General features: G+C 35.8%; 2 protein-coding genes across 2 annotated transcripts; both read left to right on the top strand.

Annotated features, from left to right (window-relative positions):
- Positions 1-945: 945 nt before the first annotated feature.
- On the top strand, positions 946-7,404 carry LOC122023855 (inositol transporter 1-like). The gene is made up of 6 exons (XM_042582242.1): positions 946-1,487; positions 1,795-1,865; positions 1,932-2,267; positions 2,758-2,865; positions 2,963-3,145; positions 6,412-7,404. Exons 1-6 carry the CDS (start codon positions 1,319-1,321, stop codon positions 7,084-7,086), a joined length of 1,542 nt encoding a protein of 513 aa, XP_042438176.1. The 5' UTR covers positions 946-1,318; the 3' UTR covers positions 7,087-7,404.
- Positions 7,405-11,150: 3,746 nt separating this feature from the next.
- LOC122022405 (uncharacterized protein ycf20-like) lies at positions 11,151-13,387 on the top strand. The gene is made up of 2 exons (XM_042580394.1): positions 11,151-11,419; positions 12,818-13,387. Exons 1-2 carry the CDS (start codon positions 11,328-11,330, stop codon positions 13,197-13,199), a joined length of 474 nt encoding a protein of 157 aa, XP_042436328.1. The 5' UTR covers positions 11,151-11,327; the 3' UTR covers positions 13,200-13,387.
- The last annotated feature ends 709 nt before the right edge of the window (positions 13,388-14,096 follow it).

Below are 14,096 nucleotides of genomic sequence, written 5' to 3'. Positions count from 1 at the left end.
GTAGAAAATAATTTTTTGCATAGCATCACTATTGTACGAATTTTATCGAAATAATTAATTTTTTATTTATAAAGGTGACATTAAAAAATTATTCAAATTTTTAAAGACTCAAATAATTTATATATTATTATATTATACACGTAACGTGTATCACACTAGTATTAATTAAACATCTTATATTTATTTTTTAGCTATCAGATTTTAGCCATCCAATTTACCGATAATATAATAGTACACGTATTCTATTTCTAGGCTTTAGCAACACGAGGTTTCCAGAAACAGCCAAGAGATGACATCGCCACGGCTTCTGACCGATCCTATGTCCCAAATTTATCTGTTCCGTATTTGCTCATCAATCGGATATTTTTAAGATGCGTGCGACATCCTCATAGGTAGGGTATTCTTTAGATGTAATATATCTCGTCAGATAAATTCGGATTTTTGTCTTCAAATTTTTTTATCCCTGTATTCCTTTATCGATCGGACAGATCAAATTATATTTTAAAGATATCTTACACATTATAAGGATATTGTACACATCTTAAGGATATCATGATGTCTTGAGATATAATCTGATCCATCAAATCGATAGGGGATACGGAGACAGAAAAATTTAGAACAGAGGATCCAAACTACGTCAGACACTGCGTGATATAGGAGATGAGATCCTCTGTCCCAAAAATGACATATACCTGTGTCCCCTCGTCGATCGGACGACTATGATATTCTCGTGATGTGTATTGTATTCTTTAGATATGATTTAATCTGTCTGATCGGTAAGGAGACATAGGTACACATCATTTTCGGGAAGAGGATCATGTAGCATCCTTGTAGCAGATGGAAATGATTTGCTTGTGTTCGTCAGACAGCAAACAGGAAACTAGAGCGTGAACCGTTCTACCCTTTCGTTCAACAATGCAGAAGAACCTTGTTCGCTGATTGAAGCAATGCAGCTTATCAGTAGAAACAAAATGCCGAAAGGCAATAGGGAAACGAAAGCTCGTCTCATCGTCATGCTTCGGTGATCGCAATCGGCGGTAGGAGGTTGCGTCCCATCGCTTCTTGCTTTGATTTGGTTCTCCTGAAGCTGTTCTGTACTGAATCTTCGAGCGACCGGAGCAATGGGAAGAGACATCGGTTTTGTTCGGCTTCGTGTTTGATTGAGACTTAGAAGCCGTGGACTAGGCTTTCTCAGTGATTTATTGGCCGTCCGACCAAAAACCTCGTTAATCTTATTTCTGGTGAAATATCTTAAGTATTTGATTTTGTGGGAGTTCTAGTAGTTCGAGTTGAACCTTTGGCTGGTGGATTTGTGAGCATGGTTTGGGCTTTGCTGCAACGGAGGATGACGATACAGTCTTCTCCTGGGAGCTCGGGCCTCATCGATGCCTCGGCGGAGAGGGATACCTACTACTTTAGCAATTTCTACGTGATCGGCCTCACCCTCACTGCCGGCATCGGTGGTTTTCTATTTGGATACGATACCGGTGACTAAATCTATACTTCTTCGTTTTTATAGTCCCAAATCTATGCTTTTTGTGTAACTTGGGTTAAGGATTTATTCTGTGTCTCTGTTAGTAGGATCTGTATCTACAAGGAAATTTTTTTATTGCAGAAACTGTTCGTTTTAGCACTTTTCATAATGGAGTGGTCGACGATCATTATAATGTTTAATGTGATACTTTCCATTTGTTACTAGAATTTGATATTTTCACAAATATGCATCATTTGACTAATGTCGTTAGGACGATCAATCATGCGAGTGGCAGAAGGCTAATTAATTTTGTTCTTTAGGTGTTATATCTGGTGCCCTTCTTTATATTCGTGACGATTTTGATGCGGTGGCTGAAAACCATGTTTTACAGGTAAATAGGATAAGGACAGTGTTTATGTTATGTGAACGTATTTCTGAACTATTGAATTGTTCGTAGGAAACAATTGTCAGCATGGCAATAGCAGGAGCTATAATTGGAGCTGCAGGTGGTGGATGGGTGAATGATGCCTATGGGAGGAAGAAAGCTTTTCTTCTTGCTGATATCATTTTTGCCATTGGATCTGTTGTGATGTGCGTTGCTCCAGATCCGTACCTTCTCATATTTGGAAGGCTTCTTGTTGGTTTGGGCATTGGAATAGCATCAGTTACAGCTCCCGTTTATATTGCTGAAGTATCACCTTCAGAAATCAGGGGAGGTCTAGTTAGCATGAATGTACTCATGATCACAGGGGGACAGTTTCTTTCTTACCTTGTAAATCTTTCTTTTACTCAGGTAAATTCATTTTTATATCCTAATGATATCAGTAGGCAATAAAGATTTTAGGATGTATGTTGGTGCCCCTATGTTTTTAAACACTTATATGTAACCCACATTCCAAAACTGCATTGCTTATGACAACCACAAGTCAAGAACTAGAAATCACGTCCTAACTCCTAAGGTCAGTGACATAGATCTTATTTTGGTCCAGTATTTTCCATAGTCACTCTATTTTCTGTCTTTTTCTGTTCTCACTTACTAATTTGGGTTAATGTTCTTTTCTAGAGGGTGATTTGTCCTAATAGCATTATTATGTGCTTTTGATTATGAATCATGGAGTAATGCACTCATTATAAATTGTAGCTTAATTATTTACTTTCTAGTGTTTGTTGTGCATCCAGCAGTACTCTTGTTCCTTGATATGAATCATGGAATGCTATGAATTATTGTCAGTCTAGTACTCTTGTTCCTTGATATTTGATTAATTGAACACATCCGGTGATAGGTTCCAGGCACTTGGCGATGGATGCTTGGAGTTGCTGCACTGCCAGCAGTGATACAGTTTGCTCTAATGCTGTTTCTCCCTGAATCACCTCGCTGGCTTTTTCTGAAGGTGAATTAACTCACTGCAGTCTGTTAAATTTTGTTCTGCTCCCTGTTTTTTGTGGTTAAATGTTGACCTTTAATATTAAATCTTCCTCGATATCTAGAAAGATAAAACTGAGGCCATAACAGTTCTCTCAAAGATCTATGATCCTCATCGCTTGGAGAATGAGATAGATGAACTGACAGTTGCTTCTGAGGAAGACATGAACTCACAGAATGTTGGATGCTTTGATGTTCTTAATTCGAAAGAAATGCGGCTTGCATTTCTTGCAGGAGCTGGCCTTCAGGTGAGTGAGATAATGTTTCTTTCAGAATTCTGAATTTCTCAAGTCAATAAAACCTCAGTTATATTAACTTATATGACAAAATTACAAAAGCATTTTGTTTAAGTCCAAAAGATGGAAAATCAAACTAGCACTGTGCAGGGGCAAATATTTTGATTTATTCTTGTAGTTAGATTGGTTCTGTGAGTAGATTACACAAATTTTGTGTTTGTATACACACCTACACTGCCACACACACACAAAGCATGTACATACATGGTGTAAAATAGCAGAGTAATTTAAGAGATGCTGAGAAATTATAAGCATTTTTGGCAGTTGTGAACTAAGATGAAATAAATCGCAAATCATCAATGCCACTGCCTACAAAAACAATTTAGGAAAAACACTGAGATTGTAGTGACAACAATTTGGTCTGGCTGGGCTGCAGAACTGATTGGTGGATGTCTAAGTATTTCATTTCAGGTATCTTACTCAAAGCCTTTTAGATTTTTTTTCCAATCAGTTTCTGCTAGTTGCATGATTAGGTTCATGTTCCAAGTAAATCCATGTGCCAATATGATATACTTTCAGGAACTAACAGCCAGTTTATTTCAGAGGAGGGAAGTTGGAGAGGGAGGAGGAAATATAGGGGGAGAGTGAGGAGGTGGGAAGAGGATGGAAGAAATTTGTTTACTTGTGAGATGGAAAGGAGTAAGGGAAAAAGAGGTGAGTAGGAAATGACCACAATACCACCCCCACTAAACTGTTCAACCAGCTCAGGGTAGAGATTTTATTTGGAGACTATTGTCTTAGGGGAGGACCACTTCTTGAGACATAGTAGATCTCTTCTTTATTAGACCTGCCAATCATCTTCCTTAAAGATTAAAAAATGTGACATTAGATTCCAAATCTTTGATATTTAGCTTACTGAAAGTGAATTGCACTTTACAAGTACATGCAAAATAGATTTCAGTTCCAATCGGCTATGAGTCAGATGCAAAACAAGTTCATTGATCTATACTGTTTGTGGAGGCTTTCACTTGGGATAAAAGACACTTGGTCCCTTGGTCAAACTCATGGTCCCTTGGACAACTGAGTTTGACATAAAGGCCTACAAATATCCTCAGATGAGCATAAGATGAATTTTTCTATCCAAGATCGCTCTAGGATATCAAACCTAAAAGGCACTGATGGAGGCTTGTTCAATAGATTAACTATGCTATTCTCATCATGCTCTTCACTTACTCCATAATGGTCCTATTCATTTGCTCAACAACTCTATTGTGTGTTTAGGTTTCTTAGGTTGTATAAACCCATGTCATGTACTATTCTTAGGTTAAGTACCCCTTAAACTCAGTAGACGTGTACTCTCCATTATCATCTAAGACATTTAACCTTTTTTGTCTCTCGTTCTCAACCATAACATGTAATTGTTATAGCGTATAAACCCAAGTCTTCTTCAAAGTATCATCAATAGAAGTGACAAAGATCCTGCGACCACCTAAGAACTCCACCTTAATAAGACCACAAACATCGTAATGAATTAGCTCCAGCTTGTTCCTTTTCCTCTCTGCTCCAGTACCAAAAGAGACTCTATGCCACTTTTCAAACAAGCAATGATCATAAGGATTCGACTTCACATGCTTAGTTAGTGTAATAAGAGATTGCTTAGCCCACAAGTTCAAATGCCTCTATCATGTGTCCTAGTCTCGTGTTATATGTTGATGGATCCATCATCCAACATAGCATACAACTATAAGGTCAAAACCCACACTCTTGTCTTGTATTGTGTACATCAAATACTTCCTCTAGCAATCATGAGTAACCCTCCAGTTAATCTCCAGATTCAGAAAATTTAGTAAAATTGAATTTATGTGTAGATCCGATGAACATTCCTCAAAACCATAAAAATTTGTGTTAGTCTAAATTTGTATTCCTACCACCTATTCCCAGATCTTGCTAATAGTTCTGTTGCCTATTTTCACAAGTTTCCTGTTCTATAGGTAATAAAATATCCTCTCTTAGAGACATTGATATGGCACATTGGTGCTTCTAGGTACACAATCCATTTCGTATCAGAAAGATCTGATGATGTAGCAACTGTTGTGTCATCTGCCTTTTGTTTCTTTTTTGATTATCTACAATTCTTCTCAAAGTGTTAAGGATGTGTACCCAATCTCGTATCCTAAATTAGTGATAATTCATGCTTTGATGATAGAGTAACTGTTGCAGTAGTCTAGTAATCTACCTTTTGCTGCTTTTTGTTACCCTTTTGATTTTCTACAGTTCTTAAAGTGTTCATGTTTTCATAGTCAAAATATTTCTTTTTCTTTACTCTTTGACCTACTGATTAACTGATCATTGTCCATGGCTTTTCTAGCTTTACTCCTTTGGTAAGTGTTTCATCTCTAGAACCTGTAGTGTAACCATTGTGCTCCTCATTCTATCAGAATGTTGTCTTTATCCCTAGCAAAATTCAACTTACTTCAGGTGCTGAATTATTCAGCATAACAAGAGTCTTCCAAGTATTTGGCACTGAATAAGCAAAATATCAGTCATTGCATCCCATCATTCTAAACAAACTTTTTTGCAACCATTTGACTTAGAATCCCCTGAAACTTATTTAGATGCTTTGAAGCATATCATATGGTGAATAATGCTATGATGTTTCCACCTGCTAATCATAACATAATCTAGCTTGTCAGTCATTTGTCAATCTGTGTCATTCTTCTTACCATCTGATTTCACATCTTTCGAATTAATCAGTTCTGCTAAGCCTTGTAAAAACAACATATCCTTCATCAAAATATTTTTTAAATGACATAGTAAAATACAACATTATACCTGATCCAGCATCCTGATCATCAATCTGTAAGGTCACACTATCCATTAAGCTAGATTGTATGTTAGACTTTGGTTCTCATGAACTCCAAGGCACTTGCTATCGGGTTGCATTTGTCAATTTAGATTTTTTTTTAGTCCCTTAGGAAAATAAACTCCTGTATAATGGTTCAGGTATTAAATGTAGTTGATCACAATGACTTCTAATATTTAGTATGCTAGTTGAATGACCTCCAGATTGCTTGATTTTTCAGTGAAGAATAATTTTAGATTCAATGGATCAATTTTCTAGAAAACGTTTTGCACATCAGTTAGGCAGATTACCATTGCAAATTGTGGAATAGTAAATTCTTTCTAATATTTGCTTTTAACTTGCATTATGGACTCTTTATGCACTGTCAGTTATGTATGCATTGATAACTTATTCTTTGTAAATTTGCTTGTGGCAGGCTTTCCAGCAGTTCACTGGAATAAATACAGTTATGTACTACAGCCCCACGATTGTCCAGATGGCTGGTTTTACTTCGAACCAACTTGCGCTGCTGCTCTCTCTGATTGTTGCTGGGATGAATGCAGCTGGTACAATTTTAGGAATCTTCCTCATTGATCGCTGCGGCAGGCGTCGATTAACACTCTGCAGTCTAGCAGGTGTTGTTATGTCACTTCTCATACTTTCGGGGGCATTCTTTTTGCAATCATCAGGAATTAAGTCTCACTTATGTGAGATGCAAGCCCTTCATACCACCTGTGACAGGAACCTAGGCTGGGTTGCTGTTTTAGGGCTTGTTCTATACATTGGCTTTTTCTCTCCGGGGATGGGCCCTGTTCCATGGGCAGTCAACTCAGAGATTTACCCGGAGGCCTACCGGGGGGTGGGCGGAGGCATGTCTGCTACTGTGAATTGGGTTTCAAACCTGATTGTCTCGCAAACATTCCTGTCGATAGTTGCAATTGTGGGGACAGCTGGGACTTTCTTGATCATAGCTGGAATCGCAGTGGCAGCATCTGTGTTTGTGGTACTTTTTGTTCCAGAAACAAAAGGCCTGAGCTTTGAGGAGGTGGAAAGCCTTTGGAAGGAGAGGGCATGGGGATCTGAAGATGCACGGAGGCGCCTACTAGCCTGAGTTGGCATGGTCTCTGAATCGATTTGCATTTGCAATGCAAGTGTACAACACCTCCGTGAAGGAAGTGATAGGATCGAACAGTTTGCTAGGCAGATGCGATTCCTGGTAGTCTCCATCAGCCATTGTAAGGTATATCTTGAAGTGTTCTGCAACTGCCAAACCTTTTCATTTTGTTGGCAAAAATTGATAAAGCTCATAGTTTCCTCGATATCACTGTGTCCCGGGGAAGGTTTTGCTTGAGAACAGAGCTTAGACAGACCTGTTCCATTGCTTGTGTCCTTTCGTTCCGTGAAAGAGAAAATGGAGAATTTACAGTAATCTTACAGATCGGGTACCTATTAATCATCTGCCTTCATTCAAGCTAATAACGTTTCATAACTTCTGACTCCATCATGCAACTTTCATGGCAATGACAAAGTTAAAAGCTCAATATTAATTGAGCATGAAGAAAAAACAATGATTAGTATCAAAATATTTGTTTTTATATAATCTAGGATCATTTTTTTATTTCTATTTCATTTATTAAGTAAATCTCAAGTACAATTTATGCATATTCAAAAGTATCTAGAACATCGATAACCTTTAAAAAGGTTATCGGTTCGTTTCAAAACTTCGCTTGTGACGATCTAGTCATGATCGATCTCAAGTCCGGATAAAGAAGGGTTATGTTAGGTTGCCAGTCAGCATTAAAACTATGACAAATATTTAATGAATAGATCCACTAAACTATTATACTAATAATAGGTTGTTCCCCGGAAGAAACGCGTTGTACAACTCAATAAAGATCGTTACATTTCCAGAACTCGGATGCAGTGCTAAATATGCAAGAGTTCGCATTGCAGAGTTCGACTGTAACGTATCGGCAAGGATTGCTACATCTCCATGAGAACTTGGATGTAGTGCTAAATAGGCAAGAGTTCTCACACCATAAGTTGAATAAGAACAAATATGATAGGAAAATTAATAATCTAAGATTTTGAACATATAACATAGGAAACCTCACTGCTAAATCAATGGAAGTAGTAGATACAATGATTAGGAGAAGAATTAGTATTTTGTGTATACAAAAGACAGAATGGGTAGGTGACAAGACAAAACTGATAGAAAACTCGGGTTTAAGTTATGGTATATAGGAAAGAGTAAAGCAAGAAATGGAGTGAGTATTGTTGTAGATAGTTCGTTAAAGGATGAGGTTGTAGGAGTAGTTAAAAAAGGGATAGAATTATAGTCATTAAGATAATAGTGGCAAAAGAAACTATGAACATAATTAGCGTATATGCACCACAAGTAGGATTAGATGAAGCTACCAAATCAAGGTTATGGGATGACTTGGATGAAATATTACAAAACATTTCGCCAAATGAAAATTTTAATAGGAGGTAATCTAAATGAGCATGTCGGAGTGAAAAATGAGGAATATGAGAGGGTGCATAGGGGTTATGGGTTTGGAACAAGAAATGAGGATGGGAAAACTATATTAGATTTTGCGATAGCATATGACCTTATATTAGCTAATACGTTTTTTAAGAAAAGAGAAGAGCACTTAGTCACGTTCAAAAGTGGGAATAATAAATCGCAAATTGACTTTCTTATGATTAGGAAGAAGGATAGAAAGATTTGTAAAGATTGTAAGGTCATCCCTGAAGAAAGCTTAACTACCTAACATAGGTTAATAGTATTGGATATACGCCTTAAGCATAATATCAATAGAAAAAATATATATATGACTCCTAGAATTAAGTGGTGGAAGTTAAAGGATGAGAAACAAAATATATTCAAGGAGAAGGTAGGAGTACAAGTATTAGGTGAAATATATGGTGATTCTAATACAACATAGAATAAGATGATATCAAAGTTGAAAATAGTAGCTAAGAGTGTACTTATCAAAGGGACATGCACCACTAAGTAAAGAATTTTGGTAGTGGAATGAGAAAGTACAAGAGAAAGTGAAGGAAAAATGAATAGCTTATAAGGAATTATATATTTGTAAGAACGAGGGAAACCTAAAAAAATATACAATAGCTAAAAAAGAATTTAAGATAGTAGTGAATGAAGCAAAGAATAAAACTTTTGAACAATTATATCAAAAATTGGATACAAAAGATGGAGAAAGAGATATTTATAGAATAGTTAAAGTGAGAGAAAAGAAAACAAGAGATCTTATATAAATAAAATATATTAAAGATGAATGTAACAGAATACTGGTAAACAAGAAAGAAATAAAAGAACGATGGAAGAGGTATTTTCATCATCTTTTTAATGAAGGTTTAGATGATCAACTTAACTTAGGTAATTTAAATAGGTCAAATAAGAATAGAAATTTAAATTTTTATCGTAGGGTTCAAACTTCAGAAATAAAACAAGGTTTAAATGTGATGCACAATGAAAAAGTCGTTGGACCAGATGATATTCCCATAGAAGTATGGAAGTGCCTAAGGAAACAAGGTATTAAATGACTTACAAAATTATTTAATATGATATTGAAAACGAAAAAAAGTATTATTAATGAAGAATAAGTACTCTAATTTTTTTATATAAAAATAAGGGAGACATACAAAATTGTGCAAACTATAGGGGTATTAAACTAATGAGTCATACCATGAAATTTTAGGAAAAATTAATAGAAAAAAGATTAAGGAATGTGACCATGGTGACCGAAAATCAATTTAGGTTCATGTCTGGAAGGTCGACAATAGAAGCTATACATTTTCTTAGACAACTAATTGAAAAATATCAGGAGCAAAAACAAGATCTACACATGATATTCATTGACTTAGAAAAAACTTATGGTAGAGTCCTAAGAGAAATTATATGAAAAATTCTAAAGAAGAAAGATGTTAGCGTAATATATATTGAATTAATTAAGGATATGCACGAGGATGTAAAGACTTCAGGCGGAGTAACTGAAGCATTTCCAATAAAGATAGGATTATATCAAGAATCAACTCTAACTCTGTATCTTTTTACACTAATTATGGACGAACTCACTCACATATTCAAGACACGGTACCATGGTGCATGTTATTTGCAGATGACATTATTTTGGTAAATGAAACACATGAAGGAGTAAATGCTAAATTAGAATCTTAGCGGAAAATACTAAAAAGGAAATATTTTAGACTTAATATACTAAAGACAAAATATATGGAATTTAAGTTTAGCAATATTAGATATAATGAGACAATTGTTAAGATAGGAGACGACGAGTTGCCCGGAATCGAGAGGTTTATATATTTAGGATCATTTTTGCAAAATGATAGAGGAATTGAGAGAGATGTCTTACATAGAATACAAATAGGATGGTTGAAATGGAGGAGAACGTCGAGTGTTTTATGTGACCGTAAAGTACCTCTAAAACTTAAAGGAAAATTCTACAAAATCGCAGTTAGACCTGCTATGTTATATGGAGCTAGGTGTTGGGTTATAACTCGAGCACATGAGCAGAAAATGAGAGTTGCAGAGATGAGGATGTTAAGGTGAATGTGTAGAAATACGATAATGAACAGAATAAGAAATAAGAGCATTAGAAAGAAAGTCGAAGTTGTATCTATTGAGAGAAAATTCCGAGAGACACGTTTAAGATTGTACGGATATGTACTTAGACGATCAATAAATGCTCCAGTTAGGCGATGTAAAACTATGACAAATACGTATATCAAACGAGGAAGAGGAAGAACAAAAAAGATTTGGTTAGTCACGATAAACCAAGATAAATTTTATTTAAATATAGATGATGGTATCATGAGAGATAGAGCTCAATGAAGGATTCATATAGCCAATCTCATTTAGTGAGATAAAGTATGATTGTTGTTATTGTTGGTATCGATTTCATTCAAAAAAATTTATTGGTTGGGAAATCAGGAAATGCAAATGGGTTGGCGAAAAATTGAATTCTCAATACACGTCATTCCTACTATTGAATATGCGTTCTTGTTTGTGTTAAATAATGTCCCTGGGTAAAGGTTGAGTTGGTTTCGAGTTCGAGTCTAGATAAGATATTAGAAAATATCGTCCAAACGTTATTTTTAAGGAGCCGAATTACGGCCCAATTATTGAAGCCTGGTAAGGGCATTACGGCCCAATTGAAATGGATTGGAAATCCTGCTCTCGTTCATCCATCTCTCATCTCGCTCCTCCCGTCTGACGACTTCGGATCGCCTTCCACCGATTCTCTTCGTTTCTTTCTTTCATCGCCTCTGCTCGAGGGACAACAATCGATTACAGATCTCGAGGATGTAAGCATGCAGAACTCACAAATGGATTTCAAACCTGCTTCTATAGTGTTCTATTTCTTCCTTTATCTGCTCCAGGCCGTAACTCGATCGAGACGGATGTATGATTTTTACCTGTTTCTAATCACTAATCTTAATCGCTTAGAATCTGTTTAACTCAGTCGATGAATTCTTTGTTTTCTGTAGTTGCTCGAATTTTCTTATATATATTAGTATCATTTTGACCAAATCAGATGAGTAATTTGCGAGGTAGTTGTTAGGTTGGCGGAGGCTTAGGTCTGCCTTCTGTATTTGCTTGTGATTGTTTCGATTTATTAGATCTTAAGTCTGCCTTCTAGGCGTTGGTTGTAATGCTTCAAAGAAGCTTTGTGAAAAGTTAATTTTTTGGATTAGATTCGGCTGCTTACTATATTTTTCCTCTTTAATTCCTGATGAAGTTCTTTCTTCACTTGTTACACTCTTTGGTTTCGACCATACCACAGTGGTTGTCCTTGTTCACTTTTCCCTTCTAGTGGTAAGACATTACTATAGATTCTGCATCATAATCATTAGCTCTGTTAATTAATTAAAATTAGTTAGCATACAATTCTTGGTGTCGTCCAGTCCAAATTAGCGAATATATTGTGTAGGTCTTATGCACATCTGAATTATGTGGTTTGAATTATGCCTTGCAAACATATTATCTAATTTTAATGCTTATTTTCTGAAAGTTAAACTTATGATGGACCACTCATATTAACAATCTCATGCATAATTTTAAGCCTTGTTCTTTCCAGACCTCTTTATCAATTTACTATTTTAAGCTATAGAGCCAAGTGTTTGAGGGCTTAGACTTGTAAGAAATTAATATGAAATTACATTTACTATTAACATGAAATCCCCCAGGTCATAGCCGAGCTGGTCACCACATGGTAAGTTTGTAGTATTTTTTTAAGCTCTCGGTTATGCCAATCAGATTTTGCCTTTACGGGTTGGGTCGTAGTATTAAGCAAAAAAAAAAAAAAAAAATCAAATCGAACAAATTTTTCGGATATATATATATATATATAAAGGCTTGCTTAGTCCATAGCCCGAATTCAGATTTGTATTCAGAAAACCGCATACCCCTTTTAGTTTGTCATGATCTCCGGTTAATTTTGACATGCAATCACAATTTCACCTTATAGTTATTTTTGTATTTTCATATTGAAGACTAAATTCTTGTTATGCAATGTATGTTTGTTTAGAACTAAAGCTCATAACTTGACCCTTGCATGTATTGGATCACTCATGGTCTTCTTGCTCCTAAGTAATCACCCCTAATTTCTTCCTCATCTTAGTCTGTCTTTGTTTTTGCATTAGAAATTTTGAACACAGTAAGTAATGAGTCTGACGATTGTTTTATACATCCCCTATCTCATTTGATCTGCAGTCTACAAAATGGCATGTGGTTCATCTTTTATTCAACCAGTGAACCTTGGTCTTGGATCACAAACTAAGCTCTTCCTTCACAAATCCAGAGTTCCATTATGGAGTTATTCACCTGGAAAGCTCCTTATTCGAGCAGTACAAGAAAACGAGGGTCCGCGAAGACTAGTCGACATCATTCGTCTTGTCCCAGATATCTCAAGGAACTACTTCAAAAGCCGACCTAGGAGAGCACTTTTTGGCGGTATCTCATTGTTGGGTGGGTTTTATGTTGCACAGACGATCTCTCTATCATTTGGTGCATTGGGAGTGAATGATGTAATTGCTGCAGTGGTATGTGTCCTCCTTACAGAGTTCGTGACAAGGTTTTACTACAGCCGACCCAGAGTGACCTTCCCTGTTGCATTACTAAACAATTTTAAGATGGGGTTCACGTATGGACTTTTCATTGATGCTTTTAAGCTTGCTAGTTAGTATGGCATTCCTTTGTTATAAGATGTGGCACTTGGGCTCTCTGTATATGAGCTTCCTTGATGCCCAATAACTTTTATTATTATTTTAGCAATTTAGGTGTATAGGTTTTGTCCAATTAATTCTGGAAATAGACGGTCTACCCTTTTGATTTGCCTATTAGGTAAAATACATAACACAATTTATACTCAGTCAAAAATCAACCTATAGAATATTAGTTCTATTGAACAAATTAATTCTTGAAATTATTTAGAAATTCAAATTTTAGTTTCTAAACACAGTTATTATAAATATATATATATATATATATGTGAAAATTGGAATCATTTTCATTGTTTGAAATATTGTAAATTAATTCTTTGAATATTTTACATTTATAATCAACTATTTCTAAATGACTATCTGATCTCAATTTGATTCCGATTAAATCAATGTAAGCCAAATTCCAAATGCGAAATGAATTTAGACACTAAATCTGATCGAATCTACGACCATGAATTCTACAAATACCTCATTTAGATTTATAAGTGCACAATCCTCGATCTTGCGATGATACCTTCAACCAAATCACATCAAAACATTACTAAAAACAACATTAAATTACGCACGATACTGAAGACAAAATTCAATAACTCCAAACTAGAATTTTGTATAAAGGTGGCGTAGCTGAAATAGGTGCCAATACAAGGAGATGTACCCAATGTGAAATGATGTTTAGAAAGGTCCAAACACATGTATTCCGCTTCTTAGGCGAGGCAAATGTAACTTGATAGAGGACATCAATCCTATTAACCTTTATTAAAAAAAAAAAAAAACTAGAATTTCATATAAAGGGTTGTAGTCAGGCCAAGATTTCAATGAAACCAAAAGGAGTTTCAGGGTCAGAGTGGGCACTCGGGC

Source organism: Zingiber officinale, chromosome 9B (assembly GCF_018446385.1).
Source record: "Zingiber officinale cultivar Zhangliang chromosome 9B, Zo_v1.1, whole genome shotgun sequence".
In the NCBI taxonomy this organism is placed as follows: Eukaryota; Viridiplantae; Streptophyta; class Magnoliopsida; order Zingiberales; family Zingiberaceae; genus Zingiber; species Zingiber officinale.
Note: the sequence above shows the minus strand (reverse complement) of the source record. Positions and strands in the feature narration are given on the sequence as shown.

Bases quoted from the DNA above. Each gene is read 5' to 3' on its own strand.
- LOC122023855 (XM_042582242.1), top strand. From the start codon at position 1,319: ATGGTTTGGGCTTTGCTGCAACGGAGGATGACGATACAGTCTTCTCCT. The intron at 2,268-2,757 runs GTAAATTCATTT...ATCCGGTGATAG, and splicing joins TAAATCTTTCTTTTACTCAG to GTTCCAGGCACTTGGCGATG. The intron at 2,866-2,962 runs GTGAATTAACTC...CTCGATATCTAG, and splicing joins CTCGCTGGCTTTTTCTGAAG to AAAGATAAAACTGAGGCCAT.
- LOC122022405 (XM_042580394.1), top strand. From the start codon at position 11,328: ATGCAGAACTCACAAATGGATTTCAAACCTGCTTCTATAGTGTTCTAT. The intron at 11,420-12,817 runs GTATGATTTTTA...TCACAAATCCAG, and splicing joins GTAACTCGATCGAGACGGAT to AGTTCCATTATGGAGTTATT.